At 45.9% G+C, this 14,204-nt stretch overlaps 1 protein-coding gene across 6 annotated transcripts in view; it reads right to left on the reverse strand.

The window, feature by feature from the left end:
• Positions 1-172: 172 nt before the first annotated feature.
• Positions 173-14,204, reverse strand: part of NOSIP (nitric oxide synthase interacting protein) — a 28,385-nt gene continuing 14,353 nt past the window's right edge. For 5 of the 6 annotated variants that reach the window (XM_077315901.1, XM_077315903.1, XM_077315900.1 and 2 more), the window contains 6 exons: positions 13,528-13,624; positions 10,263-10,404; positions 6,821-6,927; positions 4,822-5,009; positions 4,566-4,674; positions 173-373 (listed from right to left, as the gene is read on the reverse strand). In XM_077315901.1, the coding sequence (XP_077172016.1) occupies positions 302-373; positions 4,566-4,674; positions 4,822-5,009; positions 6,821-6,927; positions 10,263-10,404; positions 13,528-13,624 (715 nt within the window). In that variant the 3' untranslated portion in view covers positions 173-301. The remainder of the gene's footprint in view (positions 374-4,565; positions 4,675-4,821; positions 5,010-6,820; positions 6,928-10,262; positions 10,405-13,527; positions 13,625-14,204) is intronic. The other variant, XM_077315905.1, reaches the window with a different exon arrangement.

The raw sequence follows: 14,204 nt of genomic DNA on the forward strand, positions 1-14,204 counted from the left end.
TGTTTTTCAGCTGCCTCAGCCCCCCTTTTCATTACCTTGTACCTTTGAAGGCTTAACAAAATATAACCAAAAGGAAAGAGAAGCCTTCAGCAGGGACTCCACCAAAGGAAATCTATTGACCAGCCATTTGCAACCTCACCAAAAAGCCGTTGCTTTTTCACCCACAAAAAGATACATGAAAACTCCACAAGTTTATTTACAAAAGCACAGAAAGCTGTGGCCACCACTTCACAACACGTAATATTTTCCCTTTGGTAGAAACCCAGAGCAGTGGAGCAGATGTGCCATGCCTCCTGGAACATTAAGCTTGCATAACAGGGCGGGACTTCTTGGCCTCCAGCTCTATACCTGACCCTGCAAAGCCAGTGCCACCCTAGAAGAAGAGATAAGTCTTGTAAGAGAAGGTGGGATAGCAATGGTATCAGACCTAGAATTTGCTTGTCTGGAATGCCTGGAGATTTCTTGTTCTGGTCAGTCGAGTTACAGGGGGCTGGAACTCAAACCTCCCTGCAGCCACAAAACTAGCTTGGTTCCCTAAACCCAGATTAGGAGTTATTGGGGGTGGGAAGCAAAATAAAATAATCTGAGCATGCTCAGAGGTATTCTTCATTATAGGCAGCTTGCAAAGATAAACAGTACTAGCTAGTCTATGTTCTGGAGCGGTGGTCCCCAACCAGGCAAGAGTTGGTGGATGAGGTGAAGGAGGTGGGGACCCTAGGGAGAAGTGACCATGTCCTCATAGAATTCCTTTTGAGATGGGGAGCCAAGGAAGCTTGTAGCCAGATGCGGATGTTGGATTTTCGTAGGGCAAACTTTAATAAACTCAGAGACATGATGAGTGTCATACCATGGACGAGAATGCTGGAAGGGAAGGGAGCATGTGAAGGGTGGGCGCTACTCAAACAAGAGCTATTGCATGCTCAATCAATGACTATCCCAGAAAGACAAAAACACTGCAAGAGCTCTATTTGGATGAACAGAGAACTTCAAGAGGAACTAAGAAAGAAAAGGAAAATGTTCAGGAAATGGAGGGAAGGACAGAGCTCTAAAGAAGAGTACCTACAGGTTACTAGGCACTGTAGATCAATCATCAGAAAGGCCAAAGCTGAGAGTGAGCTAAGATTGGCCAGGGAAGCCCACTGTAACAAGAAAAGATTTTTCAGTTACGTGAGGAGCAAACGTAAAGTAAAGGAGGCAATAGGCCCGCTGTTGGGTGCGGATGGACAAACTCTAACGAAAGATGCAGAGAAAGCAGAAAGGCTTAGTGCCTATTTTACATCAGTTTTTTCCCACAGGTCAAAGTGTTTAGGCACATCTAGAGATGGCTGTAGCCAAAGGATAGTGTCTGGGTGGCAGGTTAACATGGATAGAGAGGTTGTCGAGAGGCATTTAGCTGCACTGGATGAGTTCAAATCCCCTGGTCCAGATGAAATACACCCGAGAGAAAGAACTTTCCAGAGAACTTGCACAGCCCTTGTCCATCATCTTCGGAACCTCTTTAAGGACTGGAGATGTCCCGGAGGACTGGAAAAGAGAAAACGTTATTCCGATCTTCAAAAAAGGGAGGAAGGATGACCCGGGAAACTACAGACCAGTGAGTCTGACCTCTGTTGTGGGGAAGATAATGGAGCAGATATTAAAGGGAGCGATCTGCAAACATCTGGAGGACAATTTGGTGATCCAAGGAAGTCAGCATGGATTTGTCTCCAACAGGTCCTGCCAGACCAACCTAGTTTCCTTTTTTGACCAAGTAACAGGTTTGCTGGATCGGGGAAATTTGGTTGATGTCATTTACTTGGATTTTAGTAAAGCTTTTGACAAGGTTCCCCATGATGTTCTGATGGAAAAGTTGAAGGACTGCAATCTGGATTTTCAGATCGTTAGGTGGATAGGGAATTGGTTAGAGAACCGCACTCAAAGAGTTGTTGTCAATGGTGTTTCATCAGACTGGAGAGAGGTGAGTAGCGGGGTACCTCAGGGTTCGGTGCTCGGCCCGGTACTTTTTAACATATTTATTAATGATCTAGATGAGGGGGTGGAAGGACTACTCATCAAGTTTGCAGATGACACCAAATTGGGAGGACTGGCAAATACTCCGGAAGATAGAGACAGAGTTCAACGAGATCTGAACACAATGGAAAAATGGGCAAATGAGAACAAGATGCAATTTAATAAAGATAAGTGTAAAGTTCTGCATCTGGGTCAGAAAAATGAAAAGCATGCCTACTGGATGGGGGATACACTTCTAGGTAGCACTGTGTGTGAACGACACCTTGGGGTACTTGTGGATTGTAAACTAAACATGAGCAGGCAGTGTGATGCAGCGGTAAAAAAGGCAAATGCCATTTTGGGCTGTATCAACAGAGGCATCACATCAAAATCACAAGATGTCATAGTCCCATTGTATACGGCACTGGTCAGACCACACCTGGAGTACTGTGTGCCGTTCTGGAGGCCTCACTTCAAGAAGGACGTAGATAAAATTGTAAGGGTACAGAGGAGAGCGACGAAGATTATCTGGGGCCAAGAGACCAAGCCCTATGAAGATAGGTTGAGGGACTTGGGAATGTTCAGCCTGGAGAAAAGGAGGTTGAGAGGGGACATGATAGCCTTCTTTAAGTATTTGAAAGGTTGTCACTTGGAGGAGGGCAGGATGCTGTTTCTGCTGGCTGCAGAGGAGAGGACACGCAGTAATGGGTTTAAACTTCAAGTACAACGATATAGGCTAGATACCAGGAAAAAGTTTTTCACAGTCAGAGTAGTTCAGCAGTGGAATAGGCTGCCTAAGGAGGTGGTGAGCTCCCCCTCACTGGCAGTCTTCAAGCAAAGGTTGGATACACACTTTTCTTGGATGCTTTAGGATGCTTAGGGCTAATCCTGCGTTGAGCAGGGGGTTGGACTAGATGGCCTGTATGGCCCCTTCCAACTCTATGATTCTATGATTCTATGAACCACCGGGCCGTGGCCCGGTGCCAGGCAGCGAAGGCCCTGGCACTGGGCTGTGGCTCTCCCCCCCCCCCTCGCAGTAAGAAACTTACCAGGCCGCAAGCTTGCGGCCCGGCAAGCTTCTTACTGTGGGAGAGGGTAGCAGGGCCGCACATGCGCTGCACTTTCATGCATACGCGCATGCGCGAAAGTGCCACTCATGCGCATTTTTGGCCGCTCATGCCGGGCAATTGCCCTCCTTGCTGGCGCCAGTCCCCAGTCTCAAAAAGGTTGGGGACCACTGTTCTAGAGCATGTCCCAGATTTTAAGACACATCAGTGGAACTTGGGCATAACTCTTAATATTTTAGCCATGGGAGGGAGGGATGACAATTCTGAGAGCCAAACACAGAAACTGCAAACTTATGGTTGCCTTCCATTGGTAATGCCCAAGGTGTGTGTGTATGTGTATGCGGGGCAGAGCTGGCAAGTGTGTGGAATACTTAACCCTACTTCATCTGTTCTTCTCCCCAAAGAACTCTACAGACCATTTCCATCCACAAATCATGGGGAAATTTTTATCATGTGGCTGCAAAACCTTCACATTGGCAGTAACTCCAGAAGAAAGCTAGTTTAATAAGTCTTCAAACCTCACAAGTGGGATGATGCAGGCATTGTTTTTTAATTAACTACCCTGTTTTGACCTAGACAGGGGAAGCCATGGAGTTTTTGCCCTAATCTGCATACCCCAGACAAGGCTGTCCTCATGGGTACACAGGCCTGCCGGCCTGCCAAATAAAACAGCAGTTTGTGAACCTAATTATCCAGGGCTGTTTTACTCATTTTGCCTTCTGAAAAAAATACTGAATGAGTAAACAAATTATTGACTAAAGTAAATTGACAGTGCTGAGCAAGATAATGTTTAAAGGTTCTCTTCACAGGATAGTTATCCAAACAAGCAATAAAAGGATTAGTAATGCTAGGTCAACTTGGGTGTATTGAGGGTTCCTGGAATATGGTCTCTAATCACACTGCACATGTTCCTGAGTCCCAAGAAAAGATTAAGAGGGCCTTATCTGGAGAGCTACATGGAGGGATGCTTAAAACAATGCAGTGGTTGATGATTTAAAGTCTACGTCATTCTGCTTTTCTGGTGGTGAAAAAGGAAAACATGGGACCTGTATGTAAAAAAAAAAACATGGGGGGTAGGAGCTCTAATAAAGAGAAGCTGGCACCTGGTGGGAGACTGGGAAGGTAGGATAGGGGCCTTGTTCTGGAAGTGAAATAACTGTGCTGGAATGCTATACGGTTTATCCCGAACTCTCTGGTTTTACCATAATTTTGGACAAATTTCAAAGTGTAGAAATACCATGTCTAGGTTTGTTCTGAAACTGACATACCAATGCCACTGTTCACATTTCCTCCCTGCTGCCCCAATGAGCAGTGATGGGGAGGAGGGATTGGGGGCTGCTGGTTGAAGGATTCCTGCTACATAGCAGGGGAAACCTGGACACCCTAGTCCATACCAGAGTCTTACCCATGAATGTGCAATGCCCGGACACCTTGGATATGCAGCACAAAGAATCTGTGAAGGGCTATGGGCCCTCCTAGGTTTCAGAAGTAAGGGCTAGTCACTCTCACCCGCTGTAGGACAATGATGTCTTTGTCTGTTAGTTTCTCTCCATTCACCGGATCAACCATGTCCTTCTTGATGAGTTTTTCCACACACTCCAGAGTCACCACAGAGCCCCTTTGAAGAAAAGGACACTTGTCAATTTTAGAGCACATAACCCTCCCCACCCTCTCTTCCCTTTATAGTCTGGATGAGACACCGATCCAGCCACCCATCCCAGGCTCCCCATTCCTTGATCCAGACATGGCCCAGCCCTGCACTCACGAAGGTCGGAGCACAGCGCAAGGGACCGAGTTGCCAAGCATGTCTCGTGTGACGGTGCACACGTAGCGGTCCTGCCGGTTGATCAGGCCAACTCGATCCACACCAGGGTCTACAGGGGTGAAGTGCACCGGGATCAGGTCCTTCAGCTTCAGGGGCCTCCCACTCATGGGACAATAAACACACTTGTCCTGAAACAAGACCAAAGCAAACAAGGAAGACAGGACTGCAAAATTCTCTGGGAGGAAATATGGATTCGTTGATGAGAAAAAAGGTTGAAAACCTATCAACCAATGTTTGCCTAAAGCTACTGACATCAGCCAAAACTCAACGACAGTTTCCTAAGATCCAATATACAAAAAGGCACACCTGTATGATGCAACACTTCTGAAGGGGGGAACTTCTGAAATTTTGAATGGGATTAATTTTAAAAAATGGCAAGACAAAGATGGAAAGACGCAGTAAAGGAGTCAAAACTTCTACATTCTTTAATTGGAGGTTGAAGGGAATGAGGTACATCAGAGCAGGAGTGGACCCTAGAACCCACATGGTACCTTTGAGAGGGAACTGTATGGAGGCCAAACCTCTCTATGGGTTAGATCGAGACTAAATTTTCCACAAACAGGAAGGATGGGGTCATTTCAATCAATTGCCACTTCCTGCTACAGACTCCTGGTTTTCATTTCAAGCTGTCCCTGAGGTCCCCTTGTCCTCCATGGACAAAGGCAGGACTTGCAGTTCACTGAAGTCCTTCCTGACCCCCAAAGTGGCAATCTGGGTATATAAGAAAGGGCCGCAAGAGCCCAGCACTGGTTCATTCTTTCCTGACCTCCTTCTCATGTTCTGCCTAAATTCACAGAATCAGATTCAATTATTATTACAGTCAGAGACCAGTCCCAGATACAGTTCAATACTCTGAAACATTTGTCACAGTCATCATTCGGAAACAGACGATTAACGAGGTCTAATTAATGAGCCTGGAGAAAAGGAGGTTGAGAGGGGACATGATAGCCCTCTTTAAGTATTTGAAAGGTTGTCACTTGGAGGAGGGCAGGAAGCTGTTTCTGTTGGCTGCAGAGGAGAGGACACGCAGTAATGGGTTTAAACTACAAGTACAACGATATAGGCTAGATATCAGGGAAAAAATTTCACAGTCAGAGTAGTTCAGCAGTGGAATAGGCTGCCTAAGGAGGTGGTGAACTCCCCCTCACTGGCAGTCTTCAAGCAAAGGTTGGATACACACTTTCTTGGATGCTTAGGGCTAGTCCTGCGTTGAGCAGGGGGTTGGACTAGATGGCCCCTTCCAACTCTATGATTCAATGATGCTATTTCTTAGAGCATGGAAATACTGAACGAAATACTTTAGTTAATATAGTAAAAATATTAAAAGAATATCAAAGGGTAGACTAAGTAGAATTTTAGGACTCAAACTCCAGCCTCATCACATATGGCATAATTAGTGCAGAAATAGAACATCTGGGCACAAAGGTTTGCCCCCTGTCTCACTGAGTTTACAGATTCAGCACTGCTCTTACAGAAAACATTTTGGGAAGATCAGTGGAAGGGGGGGAAACAGGCAGGCACGTTGCATCCCACTGAAAATAATGCCTTGTGTGCACAGAACATTTAGTCTGGATCCAACCTATGTCTCCTCCCACGCTCACGCCCACCCAGGTCTTTTTTCTTCCCCTCTCTTAAACCAACAGAGCACTGCAGCAGCAGAATTCACTAGATTTACTTGGGGCATATTTCAACAAAAACATGCACCACAACTGGAAGAAGCAAGCCCAGCCAGAGGCTGCAAGGAAGATCAATGATCCTTTCTAGCCTTATATGCTGCAACTGCCCAGAGCACTTAAGAGGGAGGGCTTCTGCCCAGAACTCTGGAGTCGCATCTGTACAAATCCCACATTTGAAGCGATAATTCTCAGGATTTAACTTTAGCATGTAGACAAGCCCCACTATGAACAGGGCAAAAAACAAACCGGAGCTTCTCACGCACTGGCTTCTGAATCACTTTGGTCTTGGCTTCTGGGGTCAGTGAAGGGATCCAAAAACTGGGCAACTGTTTGGCTTTGTCTTCATTGCTGGGCCCAGGCTGTGAGTCCCCTGAAAATTCAGAGAGCACAATTGTGTTGTCTCAAGTGCCCAACTCTCCAAGACGGAGCTTAAAAGACAAAGAGGGAGCAACCTTAGAGGCACTGGGCCTTGCACACTACTGAACCTCTGGCAGAATTCATTGAAGACTCACCTGGGCATTCCACTGGCCCACATGACATTTATTTATTTTTATGTATCCCACCTTGCTACCCCTTAAGGGCCCTCAAGGAAGTAAAGAAATGAAACAGCAACTTTAAAAATAGTACATGTAAATAAAATCAGCAACTTTAAACAAAGAAATGTCATTAAGGAAAGAATAAACCTTTTACTTGCTGGGGGAAAATAATGATCATATTAATTATTAGGGCTAAGATGTAATGTGTGTCTCACACCTGTATTACAAGTGCTCTCTCTTGGCTGTCTATTATTAGTTTCCGAGTTTGATTTGATGGTTATTACTCATACAGTCCTTCATGGCTTCGGACTAAGGTTACAACTTATGGATGCTGTACTTTGTGAGCAGCCTGAGAAAATAGTCAAGCAGCAGGACCTTGTCATCATGGGTGACTTCAATTTCCCAGATGTGTGCTGGGAAACAAACTCTGCGAAGCGTCCTCAGTCATGCAACTTTCTGACCTGCCTGGCTGACAATTTCATTTATCAAATGGTAGATGAACCCACAAGAGGTTCAGCCATACTGGACTTAATACTGACCAACAGGCAAGAGTTGGTGGATGAGGTGAAGGAGGTGGGGACCCTAGGGGGAAGTGACCATGTCCTCATAGAATTCCTTTTGAGATGGGGAGCCAAGGAAGCTTGTAGCCAGACGCGGACGTTGGATTTTCATAGGGCAAACTTTAATAAACTCAGAGACGTGATGAGTGTCATACCATGGACGAGAATGCTGGAATGGAAGGGAGCATGTGAAGGGTAGGCGCTACTCAAACAAGAGCTATTGCATGCTCAATCAATGACTATCCCAGAAAGACAAAAACACTGCAAGAGCTCTATTTGGATGAACAGAGAACTTCAAGAGGAACTAAGAAAGAAAAGGAAAATGTTCAGGAAATGGAGGGAAGGACAGAGCTCTAAAGAAGAGTACCTACAGGTTACTAGGCACTGTAGATCAATCATCAGAAAGGCCAAAGCTGAGAGTGAGCTAAGATTGGCCAGGGAAGCCCACTGTAACAAGAAATGATTTTTCAGTTTTTTCAGTTTTCATCCACTTTTCCTGGATGCTTTAGGATGCTTTGGGCTGATCCTGCGTTGAGCAGGAGGTTGGACTAGATGGCCTGTATGGCCCCTTCCGACTCTATGATTCTATGATAATTGAATTTACATGTTTATTCTATGTATGAAAATAACAGACTGTTTAAGGTGCCATGTGTTTTTAAGATTTCTGTAATTATGATGGTGTACTTTAAGGTTCTTTTTCCAATATAAATAAATCTGCTGTGTCAGCATAGACCAGTTAATAACTGGAGCACAATTGTATGCTGTGGCAAGTAAAACTCCTAAGGTTATGTTTTACTGGCCATGATTCCCTATGTAGACCAATTAATCAAACAAGGTAATTGGATTGGGTGTTTTGTTACTCATGGTGTTCCATCTCTTTGCAAATGTTTGTATGTATCTGCTCATTAACATCACACTGTATGTTTTTATACCTTATCTGACAAAGAACACGAAACAAAGCTTCCACTTGGAAACTCAGTCTGCTTTTCTACAAGGTCTAATGAGGACTAAAAGAAGAGGCTACTGCATAAGCTTTACTGCATGAACTTCATTTTGTTTTGGAAGCATTGTGCCCACACAGGTTCTTGTTCTTGCTGCTTCCTATACTGTGTTTTCCAGAACGGCTTCCTGTTGAATTAGAGTTGCCAGCTCTGTGTTGGGAAAACCCTGTAGACTTTGGGGGTGGAGCCTGCAGAGGGTGCAGTTTGGGGAGAGTCAGAGACAGTTTCTAAGTGCCTGTTTTCTCCAGAGGAGCGTATCTTCCTTCCATGGCGGACAAATCTGACCTGCCCAGGGACTGTCACTGTTATTCTGTTAAAAATCACTTTCAACTGTGAAAACACTGTTCTGGTTTTCATGTTATGTTATGATTGTTATTTATAGTATCATAATATTCTATGTAAGTATTCCACAATGTTTAATGTAAACCGCCCAGAGCCATAGGGAAGGGCGGTATAGAAATCTAAATAAACAAATAAATATCTCTGTTGCCTGGAGAGGAGTTGTAAGTAAGGGGAAATCCCCAGGTCCCAACTTGGAGGCTGGCTTCCCTACCTGGGACATATGCACCTGCAAGACTTGACTGTCCCGACACTTCCCCTCCTGCAGCAGCTCCATTCAACTGAATAGGATCTACTAAGGACCCCATCCTTCAGGCAGGTTAAAGTGGCTACTGCTTACTCCAAATCCTTTTTGATGGGGAACTCCATCTGGCAAAACAGCTTCCCAGTTGAAGTTAGGGAGAGCTACCATTTTGCTGATTTAGGCAACTCAGAGAAGTATAGACCTGAATATCCAAGCTTCTGCCACCAAACTTTCTGTAGGTTCTGTCTCATGCTGTTTTCCATGGTAATGATTGCCATTAATGGTGGGGTGGGTTTTGGGGGTGCTTCGGGATTTACTGTTTTTTCAATGTTCTTTTATCTGAGGGGCAGCATTGTTTGCCTTTTCTTCTTGGGGTTGCATTTCTTTTAAAAGTTGATTTTTACAAGTTCTTTCAGTTTTACAGTTCTTTATTTCAGTGTTTTGTTCTGGGGGCACTGTAGCCCCCAGTTTGGTAGCTGTTGTACTTGTTGTAGTAGGTTGCCAATTTTGGGTACTATTGTTCTGCTCTGGTTTGCTGGCCTGGGGGGCACTGTTTGGTTCTCCTGCAAGAGCTGTTCTCACAGAGCAGTTCTGTCAGTGCTCTCTCAATGTGTCTGGCATCAAGAGAGGAAGGGAAGGCAATTGTAAGCCGCTTTGAGACTCCTTTGGTTAGTGAAAAGCGGGGCACAAAAAACAGCAGCTATTCATCCTCTTGACTTTTCTGTATCTGTTGGGAAAGAGGCTGCATGGGAAAGCCTGTGACGATTGAGCATGGATTAAGCGCTTAGGCCACCCTGTACATTTACCAGTAGCCTGTTGCATTTCCCACCCTCGGCTTATATGCGAGTCAATAAATTTGCCCAGATTTTGTGGTAAAATTAAGTGCCTCAGCTTATATGCGAGTGGGCTCATATGCGAATATACATGGTAAGTCAATAGCATTTTATTTAATGTAGCTTGCCCCTTGCAGTATTATAATTTTTAACAGACTGTGTCATGGTGATTGCCTGCTCTGCTGCACTCACCTTCCTTGCGATCAAAAGGGTTGAGGGGCTTGCTCACAATGCTCAGCTCTTTGTCCAGGAAGTTCTTCACCTTGGACTCTTTGGCCGCCTTGCTCAGCTCCACCATCTCTGCCTTCTTCTCATTCTTCTGCTTCTCATAAGCCTGCAGAGTTGGGAGCCAAACGTATTTCACACCAAGGAATCAAACCCTCTGAGATTATTTCTACAAATCTGAAACCAAGACGGTGTTGAATACAGCATAAAATGTATATTTTGTATGGACAGTCCACCTTTCTCAATGTGACTCAGGGTGGGTTACGCAGTGGGAGGAGTATATAGTGGAAAATAATGCAACCAAGCAGCAGGGGTCACCCACACAGCCGTGCAACACGACCAGGATAGAAACAATGTTAAGTATCAATCCGTAAAATAAAAATGAAATTACAAAAGTAGAAAACAATGGAATAAGAACAATATCTTTAAACTGCTCGAGGAGACGTATACATATTTGGTTAAGGGCTAAGTGGGCGGAAAGTGGGGCCGGTCCGGGTGAGGGCCCAGTCGCGCCTTCCGATTGGACCCTCACCAGGACAAGACAGAGTTCTAGCCAGTCACCTTGGAGGCCTAATCAGGAGGCCCAATCATTGGGCCAAAGTTCTGACATGGCCCACCCACCCAGGGGCAATCTGGAAACATCACTGCCAGTCTGCTCCTGACCACTGCAGGGAGAGGAGGTCAGTAGGGCTGCCAAGGAGGATGAGAACAGAGGCTTGGACAGGGTGTGCCAGCCCTTTTCACCCCAAGGCTGTCCTAACTGTCATGTCCAACTGTAACTTTGCTGCAGAACCCTGACAGAGCTAGCAGGAGGCTGGAGTGCAATCCTTCCCCCTCCCTTCAGGCCTGCTGTGAAGGAGCCTCTGACTGACGGGAGGGAGGCGTTTCTGAGAGCAACGCAGGGGAGTCTGAGGGCATGGGTGTGAGCCTTCCTTTTGAGGGGGAGGGGAGCTTTCCCCTCCTGCCAAACAGTTGGCTGACAGGGAGGCCACAGAAAAGCCCCTTCTCACTTAAAATACTGCTGTGGCCGGCCATGCTGCTGGAGGGAAGAAACAGCCAAGCAGATTTGAGACCTACCACACAGGGTTGTTGTACAGGTGAAATTGAAGCTGTTGCAGAGGTTCTTTTGCCTCCTGTTTAATCTGCACAACAACCCTGTGCAGTAGGCCTCAAGTGTTTCATCTCCACAACAACCTGCGTGGGAGACCTTAAATGTTTCTTCTCCTCAACTGTGTCCAAAAGCCATAGGAGCCATTTCTGCCTGAGCAGCTGATCTTTACACTCTGCAGATAAGCTGTAATTCCAGGAGCTCTCCAGGCCCCACGTGGAGGTTGGCTAACACTGGGTTGGAGATATTTCTGGAGGTTTGGAGGAGGGCCTTAAAATCATAAAATGCCTCAGAGTCCAGCCTCCAAAGTAGCCATTTTTGCCTGGAGAACTGATAATGATAATCTAGAGATCAGTAGCGATCTAAAGAGGATAGTAGAGGCTCACAGAATGTTGTTGGGGTGGAGTGGTTGTGTGTGTGTCCCTCCTGGGCTATGTGTGTCTCTCCTTTGACCAGCCCTTACATACATTGTTTGTATTTTGGGGTGCGTGCAGACAGACAGACAGAAAGACAGACCAATATCAATCCTGCGAGTCTGGAAAGTTCAGGAAGATCTAAATAAAGAATATTTACATCCTGAAACTGTAAATAGTGAACAAGTAAATGGCTGGAGAGACATGGGAACTAAAGTGACTTTTTTCAAGCTTGGCCTGGTAAATAAAAATTCTGATGAACTCAAAGACATAAGTGGCCCAGAATTTCAAGTGTAGTTAGCTTTACAGTGAGACTTTGGGGGAAACTAGGTGACCCACTTTTATTAGGCAACAACTTGGCCTTGCAGACAACAACATGGACTGCAGTTGCCAGCAGTAGTTCTGAGGCTTCAGAAGGGCAGACATCACCAGCCAAGCATCCAAGTGGATTCTGGGGCCACGTGCATTCCTTTTGAAGGGATGCAGGTGAGGGGAGAGAGCTTTCCCTTTAGCCTAACTGCCTAGAGATGAGCTGTACTTCCAGGGGATTCTTGGATCCCACCTGAAGGCTGGCATCCCCAAACCTCAGGGGGATACAATGCTACACAATCACCCCTCCAAAGTAGCCATTTTTGCCTGCAGAGCTGGTCTATATAGTCTGGAGATGAGCAGCAATTCCAGGCACCACCCGGAGGTTGGCTGTCCCTGATCTGAACAGATTGTCTATTGTGTGGAGACAAAGGGAAAAGATGCTTGTAAACCACTTTGAGACTCCTTTGGGTAGTAAACAGCTCTTTTTCTAAGGAGCAATCATGAAAGAAAAATTGGGGCACATATTTTATCAACAGTAAAAAAATGGAGACAGAAGTAGCAGGGTGAACACCTGTGTACTGTGACTACCCCATGTGTATTAGGGTGGGGGGACAAGAATGGAAATGATGTTGAATGCAGAACTGGGAGGAATTGGTTGCCATGTAATTTCCCCCTAAGAAAAGTCTCCAGTCTGATATCTTCACATATCTGAAGACATGGCTCTGGAAAGCTAATCTGTAACCACTATGCCACAATTCCCAAAGGTCAGTCCTCTCCCATACTCAATAAACATTCCACACCACAGATGCTTGACACCCATATCTCCACACCCATGCCCTCATCTGTCTCCACACCACCACAACCTCCCACACAACACACACATTCAACCCGATGCCCTTACAGACTGGACAACTCCTCCCCTTCCTCTTCCCACTGCCAAGCTCTAGCGCCCGTTGTATTCCTGGATACAACAGGCTTTGCCTCTAGTATTAGACATAATAAGCAGTGGCAGAGACCTGAGGAAAGTGCTTCCCTGAAGATGTGTCGGCCCTGCTCCTGTCAGTCCGAGAGGTGAGGGGGCCGGAAGAAGAGCCTTCGGACATGGGGAGGGAGGGGGGGGCGAAAGACTTTTGCCACCCAGAAGCCGGGACCGGGGGGAGGGGGGGAGAGACGTTCCCAGCCACCCGGGAGCGCAGCCGCTGGGCGGCTGGGAACGGCTAGCGCCCACTGTATTCTTTTTACAGCGGGCTTAATTACTAGTTACTATATATTGTCATAAGCCAGGGGACAGGTTCTTTTCCTTTTGTTCCATTGTTAAATCCAGCAGAGAGGAGTATGGACCCAAGGCTAATGTATATGTATATTCCAGGTAATGTATATTCCAGGCTAATGTACTAACCATGATTTCTTTTACCTTCATTTGCCGGGCAATCTCCTTTTTCTGGTGCAGAATATACTCCAGGATGGCTTCTTTCTCATATAGATATCCATCAGGGCTAGGGACAAGAGACCACAGGCAAACTGAAAATCACTTTGTAATCCCAAAGCAAATCTCTTGAATCATAGAATCATCGAGTTGGAAGGGGCCTCCAGGATCATCTAGTTCATCCCATGATCAATGCAAGAACTCACAACTAAGTGCCCAGCCATAGTGACCCTAATTTCATAGCCAAGTGATCCCCCTACCAAAAATCTCCAGAATACAGCTGGCCTGGAAGAAATTAACCTATCATCCCACAGTGATGATCAGAAATTCCCTGGGTATGCAAGGAATCATAGATTCATAGAATAATAGAGTTGGAAGGGACCTCCTGGATCATCTAGTCCAACCTCATAGAATCATAGAGCTGGAAGGGACTTTTTGGGTCATCTAGTCCAACCCCCAGCATTATGCAGGACATTCACAACCCTATTGTTCATCCACCATAACATGCCACCCCCTTGAACCTTCACAGAATCAGCCTCTCTGTCAGATGGCTATCCAGCCTTTGTTTAAAAACTTCCAAAGATGGAGAAATCACCACCTCCCGAGGAAGCCTGTTCCACTGAGAAACCGCTCTAACTGTCAGGAACTTC

This window comes from Paroedura picta, chromosome 16 (genome assembly GCF_049243985.1).
Source record: "Paroedura picta isolate Pp20150507F chromosome 16, Ppicta_v3.0, whole genome shotgun sequence".
Lineage (NCBI taxonomy): Eukaryota > Metazoa > Chordata > Lepidosauria > Squamata > Gekkonidae > Paroedura > Paroedura picta.